The sequence below is a fragment of the Mobula birostris genome, chromosome 30 (genome assembly GCF_030028105.1).
Source record: "Mobula birostris isolate sMobBir1 chromosome 30, sMobBir1.hap1, whole genome shotgun sequence".
NCBI lineage: Eukaryota > Metazoa > Chordata > Chondrichthyes > Myliobatiformes > Myliobatidae > Mobula > Mobula birostris.
In genome coordinates, this window is record NC_092399.1 from 29096621 (window position 1) to 29111618 (window position 14998).

General features: G+C 42.7%; 1 protein-coding gene across 1 annotated transcript in view; it reads right to left on the reverse strand.

The window, feature by feature from the left end:
* The window catches only part of LOC140190419 (ephrin type-A receptor 7-like), an 827081-nt gene that overhangs the window by 389988 nt on the left and 422095 nt on the right, over positions 1 to 14998 (reverse strand). The window contains exon 4 of the mRNA XM_072246980.1: positions 4778 to 4933. Within this exon, the coding sequence (XP_072103081.1) occupies positions 4778 to 4933 (156 nt within the window). The remainder of the gene's footprint in view (positions 1 to 4777; positions 4934 to 14998) is intronic.

The following is a 14998-nucleotide window of genomic DNA, read 5'->3' on the forward strand; positions in this document are numbered from 1 at the left end:
TATTGCTCTATTGCTAAGGTTTGTAGACACTACAGATGATGGGTTTCTGGCAGCCACGTTTGTTAATATTTTATTTAACATCCAGCTGATAAAATTAAATCAAATCAGCTGTAGTATAAAGAGATTAATATTTGTTCATGGTCATAAAGTGTAAGGAAGTGAAATATTTATGCATGCAATAAATATTTAATTCTTCTCAGCAATTTTGTCATTTAATCTTAAATCAATATTGTAGAGGTCAAATGATTTCTGTAAAAGTTCCATCACTGTATCCCACTGAGCTATGTCGGGCACAATATTCAAGGTCAAGTGTAGCATGAACTGTCAATATGCATATCCCTCAAACAGTTGAAGAATACATTGTACAATGCTGCATTCATCAGCCAGCCCATTGTGGGCACAGTAACGTAATGGTTAGCATATTACTTTACAGCGTTAGCTGTAGGATCAGGATTCGATTCGCTCTGCTGTCTGTAAGGAGTTTAAGTCTTCTCTTCCTGACTGCATGTGCGTCTTCTGGGTGCTTCAGCTTCCTTTCCAAAAACACGCAGTTCGAGTTAGTGAGCTTTGAGCATGCGATTGCAGGCTGTTCCCAGCACAATCCTGGCTGATTTGATTTGATGCCGAAGACACATTTCGCTGTATGTTTTGATGGACATATTACAAGTAAATAAATAAAACTCATCTGGCTCCATTGCTGTATACAGTTATGCACATCCTCATTAGGTAACCATTGTAGTAAAGAAGGTTTTCTTTGCTTTTCTCCCATAACACAACCTTCTTCATCTAAGTAGCACAGGTCTCGGTCTTTTTACATTGGTAAGGAGGTGAAGGGGCACTAAAGGGCCCCCTTCCCAACTATTTTCAAAAGAGCACGTCGAGAATGAAGTAAGGCATTTAACAGGTTGACTTAGCTTGTAATAGTCTTTGCGGTTTGATTTCTGTGAAGCATGTTGTGATTGTCGTTACTGGAAGGGTTCTTTCTAGGTGACTGAGAGGACTTGAATAATTCATGCAGGTAATTATTCAAGCTATCGAATAGTAGAAAGATCGAATGCTGAAGTTTCACAGACTCAGGTTCAGTAAAACAAAGGGCACAGACAAGCTGCTCTTTTTCAAATTCCCAATGTTCGGAGCCAGAAGTCCGAGAATTGGAAAACTCAATAAGATAATTATCGGTTTATCTTTGCCTGCGGAAATTATTGTAACCTAAATACTGTAATTGCCAGAACATACATCAGTCTTTGCTTGCAAGGCAACTTCTGATACAAAAACATACCAAAATGCAAAATGCAGGATTTTCCTGTGTAACCATTCTCAGACTTTCGCAATTGCACATTTATATTTGTTGTCAAAAAGCAGCTCAAGATAAGGTGAGGCGATAGAGACAATTTAAATAGGAAAGCTGGTGAAGAGAAGTTCTCATACATCTGGAATAACCTAAAAGACATCTTGGACCATGGAAAGGTTTTGGTAAGGGTGGATTGGGACTAAGAAATGGAACAGAGGAGGTGGACTCTCAGTCTTTCTGCATTGGCAAAGAGGTGCAGGGCCCATTGAGGCACCTGAACTGTTAAAGGACTTTTACCAACCATTTTCGTACATCTCCTGCAGTGTATTCTCTTTCAGTTTGCAGTTGGCTCAGGAACCCTTCAAGGTGTTAGCTGTGGACAACCCTTGCTGCCTATTAACATAAAGCTAATAGAATGGTGAGTGAGAAAGCACCGAAGAATGTGGACCTGCGCTACTTCGATGCAGAAGGTTGTGTTAGTGGGGAGAGGCAAACAGAGCAGGTTTGGCCTTAACACCCTGGGTCGTCAGTATGAAGCAAAAGGAGGGTGGGCACGTAACACAAACTTGAATGAAGTTCAGAGTTCTAAGTAAATTTATTATCAGAGTATGCATGTCATTGTATACTACCTTAAGATTCATTTTTACAGGCACTTACACAAATATAAATGCAGTAGAATTTATTAATAAAGACTGACAAACAACCAATGTGCAAAAGAAGACAAATATGCTCCAACTTCCCTATTTAATGGTCCCTATCATTTCGCCTTATTTTGAGCTGTTTTTTGACAACTAATATAAACGTGCAGTGGTTAAAATCCGAGAATAAAAATAAATACGTAATTCTGAGAACATGAATTGTGGGGTCTTTGAAAGTTGAGTCAGTAGGTTGTGGAATCAGTTCAGAGTTGCGGTGAGTGAAGTTATCCACGCTGGTTCTGAATGTCTGTAATTTCAATGAACTACAAGGAAAGTTTTGCAAAACAGGCCAATTCATCTCCGCAACAGAAGGTAAGTGTTTGTAATAAAAATTGTAAAGAATTTTATTCATTTCTCTGTCCTCCCTCCTTCTTTCTGGTGTTTTTAACTTCTACTTTCGTGCTTTACCATAGCAGCTTTCTCAAGAAGACAACCTATTGGCATTATATTAAATGATACACAAAGTATTCATTTTAGAGTCATCTTAAAACACACCTCTCCCTGCCAAACAGCAGGAGGAGAAAGCACAGACTCCATCTGACAACAAACTAAGCTCAACCCAAACGTTTATACCCTGACTGAAATACTGATAGATTTTGATTAACACACGCACAAAGTGTTGGCGGAACTCAACAGGTCAGGCAGCATCTCCTGGAAATGAAAAAACAGTTGATGTTTCAGGCTGAGAGTGTTCTTCAGGATTGGATAGGAAGGGGGAAGACATCAGAATAAAAAGCTGGGGGTAGGGGAAGGAGAACTAGCTGGAAGATGACAGGTGAAGCCAGGTGGGTGGGAAAGGTCAAGGGTTGGAGAATCCTAAGTGATCGGATAGGAGAGGAGAGTGAACCATGGGAGAAAGGGAAGAAAGGGGGGCTATTGGGAAACCTGATAGGAAGGTGAAGTGAAGAGGTAAAAGGCCAGAGAGGGGAATAGAAGAAGAGGGAAGTGGAAGGGAAATACTTATTGGAAGGGGAAATCAATGTTCATGCCATCAGGTTGGAGGCTACCTAGACGGAATATGATATGTTGCTCCTCCACTCTGAGGGTGGCCTCACTGCGGCAAAAGAGAAGGTCACGGGCTGACATGTCATACAGGAATGAGGATAAGAATTAAAATGGTTAGCCACCGGGAAATTCTGCTTTTGCTGGATGGAGCAGGGGTGCTCAACAAAGTAGTCACCCAATTTACACTGGCTGTCACCAATAGTCATAGTCATAGTCACACTTTATTGATCCCGGGGGAAATTGGTTTTTGTTACAGTTGCACCATAATTAATAAATAGTAATAAAACCATAAATAGTTAAATAGTAATATGTTAATTATGCCAGGAAATAAGTCCAGGACCAGCTCAGGGTTTCTGACCCTCCAAGGGAGGAGTTATAAAGTTTGATGGCCACAGGCAGGAATGACTTCCTATGACGCTCTGTGCTGCATCTCAGTGGAATGAGTCTCTGGCTGAATGTACTCCTGTGCCCAACCAGTACATTATGTAGTGGATGGGAGACATTGTCCAAGATGGCATGCAATGTAGAGGAGGCCACATCAGGAGCAACAGATACAATAGATGACCCCATCAGTTTCGTAGGTGAAGTGTTGCCTCACCTGGAAGGACAGTTTGGGGCCCTGAGTGGAGGTAAGGGAGGAGATGAATAGGCAGGTGTAACTTTTTCATCACTTGCAGGGATATGTGCCAGAAGGGAGATTAGTGGGGAGGGATGAATGGACAAGGGAATCACGGAGGAAGTGATCCCTGCGGAAAGCAGTAAGTGTGGGGAGGAGGTAAAAAATGTGCTTGGTGGTAGGATCCCGATGAAGACAGTGGAATTTGTGGAGAATGATGCGTTGAATGGAGACGCTCATGAGGTGGTACGTGAGAACAAGAGGGATTCTAACCCTGCTAAGGTGGTGGGAAAATGGGGAGAGTGTGGATGTCTAGGAAGTAAAAGAGATGAGGGTGAGGACCACATCAATGGAGCAGGAAAGAAAACCCCATTCTTTGAAGAGGAACACCTCTGACATCCTGAAAAGGAAAGCCTCATCCTGGGAGCTGATGCCGGCAGAGGAAAGAAAATAGCATTGCTAGAGGAGACAGGGTGGGAAAATAGCCAAGAACATGGAGGGTTAATTTGTGGAGTTGCTGTCTCACAGTTCCAGAGACATGGGTTCTAACCTGATCTCTGTTACCATCCGTGTGGAGTTTGCAAGTTCTTGCTTTGACTCCAGATGTTCCAGCTCCCCCACTCTGCCAAACCAAACTTACGCAGGTTGGTAGGTCAATTGACCAATGTAAATTGTGCCTAATGTACAGATGAATGATAAAATCTGATGGAAGATGATGTGCATGTGAGGAGAATGAAATAGGATTACGGTAATGCTCGATGAGTGCAAAAATAAATGCTTGATGGTCAGAACCAACTCGGTGTGCAGACGCTGCTGTGTCCATGCTATTTGACTCTGACTTTAATCATCATGACTGGAAAAGTAATCAGATCTGTTTCTATAGCAACACATACAAAGTGCTGGAGGGCTCAGCAGGCCAGGCAGCATCGATGGAGGGGGATAACAGTCGTTGTTTTGGACTGAGACCCTTCATCATGAATCGTGAGTCCAGATGAAAAACATTTGACTCTTTATTCCTTTCCACAGCTGCTGCCTGAATTGCTGAGCTCTTCCACCATTTTGTGCATGCTGCTGAAGATTGCCAGCATCTGCAGAATCTCTTGTACTCAAGGTTTATTTCTCAATACATCAACGCATGCAAGAGATAACAAAAGCAGGCAGACTTACTGGTGCAAGGGGCTGCTGCCGGGTCCGAGGTCAGCTTGTAGTAGTCTGCCTTACAGTAACACTGGACTGATCCTGCTTCTTCAGTGTAGCTATGCTCAGGACACCAGGAGCATTCAGTTTCTTGAACGGACGACTTATAGGACCCTGGTGGACATGCTGAAAACAAAGTTGACACATTGAAGGGGGCCTGTCAGATACCTCAGGGTTTAAAGCAAGTGCATACTTTTTAACTCCACTTACCCATGCACCATGCCCCAAAACCCTCCACGACATCCCCATCTCAGGTATGTGACAAAAGGAATCTTAAATCCTTCAAACCATTGAGAAATCTCAAGCAGCTAGGAGCGGCACCATGTCACAACCGTTCGAACTGCTGACTCCAAGCTCTATCAATGCTGAAAATATGGAGTTTTTTTTTCACATTCACTCCATGACTACATGTGTTTCCACTGGGTGCTCTGGTTTCCTCCTGCACCCCGAAGGAGTGTGGGTCAGTTAACCGTCTGCTGGGAAATAATCCCTTATTGTCGGTATGTGACAGAAGTGTCAAAGGGGATTTGTTCAGAATATGAGAGTGAGAGCAAGAGAGTCGCAAGGAAAACAAAGGGGGAAATGGAAGTGAAGAGATTGCTCTGTGCTTTTAGGTACAGATAGTAAAAGTGATTGTAATTCCTTCAAACATTGAGGAATCTCAAGGGTCTAGGAGTACACAATGACTTGACTGGGAGAACTAATATCAAACATGAGGGGAAAAAATTCACTATGGACACTACTGCGAAACAGGTATTGGCTGATTAGTTTAATGCTTTGTAGAAATCACTGATGCTGAATATCATGCTGGCTTTACGGAAGGACCGTGTTCATTTTGCCCCATCGATGCCAAGGTTTGTTGCTTCAGCACCAGATGCCAGTGGATTTCAAGCAGCCCTTCCTGTAATGTCCCAAAATACAACTGGTCGACTCCCATTTTAATAAACAAATGCTGTTTCAGCACTGCTTCCTCACAGCATGGAGTAAGGCAAAGAGCTGGCAAATCTTTTGTGCTTGCAGAACCAAATCCCCATGCAATAAAGAAGAACTGGAAATAAACGAAGGTCAAGGGAACGATGAGAAGAATACAACTAAAATAAGAAAGATTCATAAAGAGAATCTTAACAGCGTTACAACACAGGCTCTGTAAATTAAACAATAAAGAAAAATGTCAGAGCAAGATCAAACACTTTTGAATGTACTCTCAAAGAAAAAAATAATATCTGACTCAACTGTAATAATTCCTTGACGGCTGGTCCCCTTTTCTCCCCTCATCAACAATTAGATCCTTGCCTTTTATTGACTGAAAAGGCCACAAGAATTGCTGAAGCTTCACTCTGATAACTCAAGATGAGCTGGAAATATATTGTCTCCCTGAAATCGATCTGAACTAAAAAAAAGTATCATTTAGTGGGTAACGACCTATTCAGTTGTAACTGTGTCTGGACCCTTAGGCAGACGGCTCCCAGCATGTCTATCTTCAAAGAAACATGGTCTGTATTTACTGATGAATATCTGGGGAAATGTGCTTGTTGAAAATGACAAGAGCACCGGTGTGGACAACAATTCATTCGCAGCTTATGACAGTCCTGAATACAACAGAATGCAGCAAGTCAGGGCTGTGTGTGAAGTTTTCTTAGAAACCTGAGCAAGTGCGTTGTTCTTTATTAAAGACTGGGTTAAAACAGTTCACTCAGTAAATGGCATACAGCATGGTGATTAGAGCGACCAAGAGCATATAATGATGTCTATAGAGGGTTCGGCTTAAATCTAGCTGTGCACCAATTATTTCTTGAAATCCCAGCAAAGGTTCATAGCAGATCTCACAAGCTGCTTTTTTGGTTATGCAACAGTTGCCAATCTCAGATTATATCCAGTGACCAAAACACAGAGGGCACACCAGGGTTATTTTGTGGACTCTGCTCATCACAGCAGTTGAGGGGTTTTGCGTAAGATGTGGTCGTACAATGACGGTGGGGCAGAATGGGTGAACGTGGTGTTATCTAATATTAGATAACTTTCGAAGCACGCAGACCACAAATTCCAAAGACTCGGAGTGGCCAGTAATCTTTAGTGCAACTGTTTTTATGCCATAGACCAATACCATTAAGCAAGTGGTCTGTGGACTCCCAGTTGAAAACCCAGCTCCAATGGAAACAACTATACTGCTGTTTTTGCAAGATACAGTTTGTAACCTGTATTGTACCAATGCATCTACAGTCTTTCCAGTTTCCTGTCAACTTCCACAACCCTAAATTTGCTTTCAGAACCAAAATGCAATACTAGGTTATAAAAAAAATACACACTGAAATACACAGGCAATATGCAGCTCCGAGCGGCCACTCTGGTGGCGATGTCTGTTATTTGTCAAGTAGGGCGCCGTGCACAATCCTGATTTGATCGAGATGGACGTGAGAGCACGGAGGAACATCTGGTGAAACTTCTGAAATGCCTGCTTTGCTGCTGCTGCTACTGTGTGGTCCAGAATCTCTGGAGGAGAAGGCCTTGAGTCCTCAGCTTTGCTTGTTGCTCGGCGGCCGGGGCGGGATCGAAGCGTTCGGCAGAAGATTGGTGCTCGGAGAAGCTGTGTCGGAGGGGCTGGTCGGAGTCTCGAAGTTTTCAGACGGACTCAGAGTCTGCTGCGGTCGGGTGCTTCCAATGGTGCTGCATCGGCAAGTTGGCGGCGCTTGGAGGTTCATGGCGGGGAGAGTTCCTCCCTTCTGCCGTCTGCGTAAGATGATGAGTCTATCAGGACTTTGAGACTTTTTTTTACCGTGCCCATGGTCTGCTCTTTATCAAATTATGGTATTGCTTTGCACTGTTGTAACTATATATTATAATTATGTAGTTTTGTCAGTGTTTTGTCAGTTTTAGTCTTGGTTTGTCCTGTGTTTTCTTGTGATATCATTCCGGACAAACGTTGTAACATTTTTTAATGCATGCATTTCTAAACGGTAATAAACGAGGACTGAGTGTCCTCATAATCTAAACATCTAAAATTATGATATATTATCTCAGAATATTCCTTGTTGCTCTACTCCCAGTCTAGCCCATTTTCCTAAGCCTTCCTTTATTGTAGCACTGGACAATATGCTCTCAACTGCCTCAGCCTCAAGCTCTGAAATTCCCTCCATTAGCCTCTCCACCTCCTTCGTGCATCTATCAGGTGATGCTCACTGACAGCTGGATGAAGATAAGGTTGAAAGAAAGGAATGTTTTTAAATTTTCCGGACCAGCCTTCCTTGAAGGCATTTCTCGAGGACCTGCTTCTTCCAGATATTGCCAGGTACAAAATCCTGTACCAGTCCATGGGATGGGCTGAGGGAGTGGGTGAAGGATGGAGAGATGGTGAGGACAGAAGGTGGAATTAAGGATGAGGACAGGGGTGGCATGAGAGATGGGGACAGGAAGGAGAAGGATTTTGAAGGAGACAGATGAAGAAAGATGAGAGATGAAGTGCAGGATGGCAGGAAAGGAGAGGAGAGACATGGCGGGTAGAGAGGAGGTGAGTTGGGTGAGGTGGTGGGGGATGGTGAGGAAGGAGGGGAGGAAGTGAAGAATAGAGAGTTGTGATGGAGGAAGAGAGAAGGGGGCAAGGGGAGGTGGAGGGAAAGGGAGCAGTAGTTTTGGATTCAGTCAGAAAAATAAAACATGTCAGTCCATGTCCCGATTCAGCTGCTGTATTGGTATCAACCATTGACAATACCTCTAATGGACATTGGACAGATATTGAATTAATATGCAGAAGCGATCTCAACCACTAGAAGCAAACTTGCTCCCCAAATAGCCCGAAGGAGGCTGTCATATTGCAGCAGGGCAAGCTTAGATAAGCATCTTATTGGCATGGATAAGTTGGGCTGAAGAGCCTTTGTTTCCACGTTGCGTAATTCTATGAGCGAGCAACTTCCTGAGATTTTCATCGTCAGAGTGCAACCATCATCTCCTCATTTCAGTGAGGCAAGAGCCAAATGTATAGGAGCCACAATAAGGTAGAGATGGCATTTTCCCTTCCCTAATGGACCTCTATGAGCTAACTGTACTTTTACAATAACTTTATGGTGTCTCTTACTGACACTGAAAACTATCTTATTTAAAATGGAAAAGTTGGTTCACTTCTGCACGCTAAGGGGTTTTAGGTTTTCCCTCCCTTAAAGGAAAGTTTGTCCTTCACGTCCCTGAGAGAGATCCTTTTAAATTCTGTTATTTAGAAGTTCAAAGTTCAAAGTAAATTTATTATTAAAGCATGTATATATCACCATACACTACCCTGAGGTTCATTTTTCTTGCAGCCATGCACAGTAGAACAAAGGAATCCAATAGAATCAATGAAAAGCTATGCACAAAGACAGCCAAACAGCTAATGTGCAGAAATAGACAATCTGTGCAAATACGAAATGATAATAACAACGAATCTATAAATAAGTAATACTGAGATCATGAGTTGTAGAGTCCATAGTTTGTGCAATCAGTTCTGCGTTGACATGAGTAAAATTCTCCACACTGGTTCAGGAGCCTGGTGGTTGAAGCGTAATAACAGTTCCTGATCCTGATGGTGTGGGATCGAAAGCTTCTGTACCTTCTTCCCAATGACAGCTGCAAGAAGAGAGCATGGCCTGCATGGTGGAGGGCCACGATGATCCACAGTTCCCAGAAATATATCAATGAAATCACTTCAGCCACTCTTTTCATCTCGTCTTACAACACTGGCGGAGGCCATTCGACCCATCGATCCACACCTGTTCTCAGAGCATTCCTCGCAATCCCACTGCCCTTCTTATTCTCCTGCAACTAGTCCCATTCAACTTCCTATCAATACTCTGCTGATTCTTCCCCCCTCCCCCCCACCTACATGAGGGACAAATTTCAGAAGCGAATTAGCCCACCAACAGGTCTTTGTTGAGCTCATTGAGGAAATGGGAGCGCAGGGGGGAAACCCAGGTGATCACAGGAAGAACATGCAAAACTTCTTATAGTCAGCACCCAGATCAAATCCAGGGCCATTTGCTGCTGACAGGTTGATCAACAGCCCAAAGCATCACTGAAAATGTAAACAAAAAGTGATTGTTCGGAATGTGCAATGTTCTTCATGAGCAGAAAGACATCGACATTCATCATTACGTTGGAGAAATTCCGAAGTTCACAGATGAATAGTTAATGGCTGCTGTCAACAACTCCCTGCTCTTCTGAAGGCTGCAATGTTTCCTGATGTGATTATGCATCTTAAAACGATTATTGTTGCTGAAAAAAAACTTACATTGTTGTGCATTGTTGAATCAGATTTAACAGAAACACAAAAGATACTACAGATGCTGGAAATCCAAAGCAACAAACACAGCATGCTGGAGGAACTCAGCAGGTCAGGCAGCACCTTTAGAGCGAAATAAACAGTTGGCTTTATTTCTGGCCAAGACCCTTCATCAAGACTGGAAAGGAAGGAGGAAGAAGCCCGAGAAAGAAGGGGTGGGAGAGGAAGGAATATAAGCTGGCACATGCTAGGTGAGGGGAAATGGAAAGTGGGCGGGTGAGGGGGTTGATGGTGAAGCTGGTTGGTAATAAGTAGAAGAGGTAAAGAGCTAACTAAGAAGTAACCTGGTAGGAGAGGAGAGGTCACCATGGAAGAAGGGGATGGAGGAGAGACACTAGAGGGCAGTGATAGGCAGATGAGAAGAGAAGAAAAGGGCAACAGTTGTTGTGTGCGCAGTCTCTCCCATCTCAGCCACTGAAGCTTGTAACTCCTCCAGAGTTGTCATAGATCTCTTGGTGGCCTCCCTCACTAGTCCCCTTCTTGCACAGTCACTCAGATTTTGAGGATGACCTGCTCTAGGCAGATTTACAGCTGTACCATATTCTTCCATTTCTTGATGATTGTCTCAACTGTACTCCAAGGGATCGCCAGTGATTTGGAACTTTTCTTGTATCCATCTCCTGACTTGTGCTTTTCAATAACCTTGCTGGGAGTGTTCTTTTGTCTTTATGCTACAGTTTTTGCTAGATACTGACTCACCAGCAGTTGGATCTTCCAGATAAAGCCGTACTTTTACTACAATCAATTGAAACACCTTAACTACACACAGGTTTGTATATAGTTGGGACACCTTAGCTAATTATATGATTTCTAAAACCAATTGGCTGCACCAGTGATAATTTGGTGTGTCAAATTAAAGGGGGTGAATACTTAAGTAATCAGTTATTTTGTGTTTTATATTTGTAATTAATTTAGATCACTTTGTAGAGATTTGTTTTCACTCTGACAAAAAAAGAGTCTTTTCCTGTTGATCAGTGTAAAAAAAAACAAATTAAATTTGACTGTGATTCAATGCTGTAAAACAATAAAACATGAAAACTTCCGGGGGGGGGTGAATTCTTTTATAGGCACTGTAAAACTACTAATTCCCATGGTTATCTTGACTATATCTCTTCCCAACCTATCTCTTATAAAAATCCTATTTCCTTTACTCAGTTCCTTCCCCTCTGCAGCATCTGTTCTCAGAAGATGTCCTCCCTTTCCAGAACATCAGAGATATTCTCCTTCAAACAACTAGGTTTCACTATTTCACTATTAATGGTGTCTTCACCTGTATCTCCACCAATTCATGTACATCTGCACTCACTCCATCTTCACGTCATGTTAACAATCAGAGAGTTCCTCTTGGCCCATGAGCCTTCATATCCAACAACTTCTGCCATCTCCAATAGGATCCTACAACTAAACATATCCATACCTCCGCCCCCTTTCCTCAGCTTCTGCAGGGATCACTCCCTCTATGATTCTCTTGTGCATTTGCCCTCCCCACTAGTCTCCCACCCAGCACTCATCCCTGCAAATGGTTCAAGTGCAACACCTGACTCTTCACCTCCATTCAGGGCCCCAAACAGTCCCTCCAGGTGAGGCAACACTTCACCTGTGAATATGCTGGGGTTATGTATTGTCTGCAGTGCTCTTAATGCAGACTCCTATACATCGGTGAGACCCATTGAAAACTGGGGTACCACTTCGTTGGGCATCTCCACCCCATCTGCCAAAAGTGAAACTTTCCAGTGGTCAAACATTTTAATTCTGATTCCCACTCCTGTTCCCACATGATGCTCCAAGGTCTCTTCTTATGCCAAGATGAGGCCACCCTCAGGGTGGAGGAGCAACACCGTATATCCCATTTGGGTAACCTCCAAGCTGATGGCATGAATATAGATTTCTCCTTCTGATATATAAAAAAATTTCTCCTCCTCTTCCCCACTGTGGTCTCTTACCTTATCTCACTTGCCTCATACCTCTTCCTGGGTCCCCTGCTTGTTCCTTTTCTCCTATGGTCCTCTCTCCTCTCCTATCAGATTCCTTCTTCTCCAGCCCTTTATCTTTACAACCCACCTGGCTTTAGCTATCACCTTGTAGCTATCCTCCTTCCCCTCCCTCACCTTTTTATTCTGACCTCTTCCCCCTTCATTCCAGTCCTGAAGAAGGGTCTCAGCCCGAAACGTCGACTATTTATTCTTTTCCATAGATGCTGCCTGACCTGGTCAGTTTCTCCAGCATTATGTGGGTGTTGCTCATAATTTTAAGGTGACTGGAGGAAAGTATGAGGTTCTTCACGCAGAGAGTGGTGGGTGGGTGGAATAACCTGCAGGGGCGGTGGTAGAGGCAGATATATTCGGGTCATTTAAAAAGCTCTCAGATAGGCAGAGAGATGATAGAAAAATAAAGGGCTATGTTGGAGGGAAGGGTCAGATTGAAGGGATAGTAAGATAAAAGGTCGGCAGAACATCATTGGCAGTAGGCCCCGTAATGTGTTGTAGAGGTCTATATTTCATGTACACCTTTGCAGTTCTCTTTTCCAGTTTCTTAAACTCATCTTATCAGGCTCCATCTCTTTTCCAGCTTTTCCCCATTCTAGAGATTCTATTGCAAACAAAACAAGTGCAAATACGTTTTAAAAAGGTCGTGAATATATATGACAAGAAAAGTAAGGATAGTTATTTTTATAATTCAAGTGTTTCTCTATGAAATTCTGTAAAACAATCTGTAGTTGGATGATGTGCTTGAATGTAGATCAGGGCGAGCCAGGACATAAGACTAGATGAAGAGTAGAGGATGCTTTTATGAAAACACCAGGTATTGTTCTCTGGAACGAAAGGCCAACTTCAGTGCTGAAATCATTTTGCAGTAAGTCCAGAACATCTCTTCTGGAACTTTTCAGATGACATTCTATTTATCTTAGTTTTCAAAACCATCTACAGCCAGATTTGAAGTAAAGGGGACATTTGGTGATGACATGTGGATTTTTGATGCTTTGAAATGTACTTTTACAATCAGTAAATGTGTTTTATATAGCAATCTATCAAAGTTGCCTTCAATAACTCTGCAGTAAAACGTTGGCTTTTCCCTGAGTTTTTCTCAGAAATCGGCAATCCATGTTGACTGCCATTTAGTTTGGTTAATGCTTAAAGCATGAAAGGATTTTCAAAATACTTACCTTGACTGACAAAGGGAAGAACGTTAATATGTTGAACAAATGTTATTCTTGTCACATTTACATAATTCTCATTTATATAATGAAACACAAAGAAATAAAGTAAAGCCTTCTGGGACATAGGAATGAGCAGTTCTCTACAACAAAGTGACAATGGAATGTTAGACTGTATGTCAGCTTGTCAATACTAGAATCTTAATCTGTGCATTAAATTCTGCTCCCATGAAAATCCAGGCAGCTCCAATTGTATATCCTTTTAAGAAGTGCTATACATATTTTATAAGGTGACAGTATTTTAAAGCTAATTAGAGTGGCTATGTGATACAATAATGCTAAGTGATATAACAATACACCTCACACTTCTGCCTCACATTACTACAATATAGAAAATAGTGCCACTGAAGTTTAGAACACAGAGGGAGACTGCTCAGCCCAGCTTGCTCAAATCTGCCAAAAAGACTTTTAATAATAACCTTACACTTCAAAGTTCAAAGCAAATTTATTGTCAAAGTACACATATGTCACTTTACACAACCCTGGGATTTATTTTCCTGCGGGTATTCACAGTGAATACAAGTAACACATTAGAATCAATAAAAGAATGCCCCCAATAGGCCAGACAACGACCAATGTGCAAAAGACAACTAACTCTGCAAATACAAAACAAAAAAAGAATAATAATTAATATATAAGCAATAAACATCAAGAAAGTGAGCTGTAGAGTCAGATAAAGTGCGTTCCTAAGTTGGAGGAACAGTTCGGTGAGGTTTAGTGAAGTTCTCCACTCTGATTCAAGAGCCTGGTGGCTGTAGGGTAATAATTGTTTCTGAACTGGTGGTGTGAGCCCTGTACCTTCTTCCTGACGACGTCAGTGAGAATAGAGTATGGCCTGGGTGGTGGGGGTCGCTGATGATGGATGCTGCTTTCCTGCAACAGCGCTCCATGTAGATCTGCTCAATGGAGTGAAGGGCTTCACCCGTGATGAACGTGGCTATATCCACTACTCTTTGTTTAAGGGCATTGGATGTGTCCATTCCAGGCTGTGATGCAACCAGTCAGTATATTCTCCACCGCTCATCTATAGAAGTTTGTCAAAGTTTCAGATGACATGCTGAACCTTCACAAGAGTCTAAGAAAATAGAAGAGCTGCCGTGGTTTCTTCATAGCGGCACTTGCGTGCTGGACGCGGGACAGATCCTCAAATGATAACGCTGGGAAATTTAAATTTGCTGACCATCTCCAGCTCTGGTCCTCAATGGAGGCTCATGGATCTTCAGTGTCCTCCTCTTGAAGTCAATAATCATCTCCTTGATCTTGCTAACATTAACTGAGGGGTTGTTGTTGTGGCACCTCTCAGCCAGACTTTCAATCACCCTCCTATGTGCTGATTTGTCACCACCCTTGAGCTGTGCTCAGTCTCACAGTCATAAGTATAAAGTGGCAAGAGCAGAGGGCTATGCACACAACCTTTTGATGCAACTGTGCTGAAGGAGATGTTTTTGCAATCTGAACTGAGGTCTGTATGTCAGGGGTCCTCAACTTTTATTGCACTGCGGACCGGTTTAATATTGACAATATTCTTGCGGACCGGCCGGTGGAGGGAAGGGGGGTGGTGTTCAAGTAGGGTTGCCAACTTTCTCACTCCCAAATAAGGGACAAAAGTAGCAGTCAAATATGGGACCCTTGTGTTTACCCCAGGAAAGACTACCATGACCATGAAGCCTTG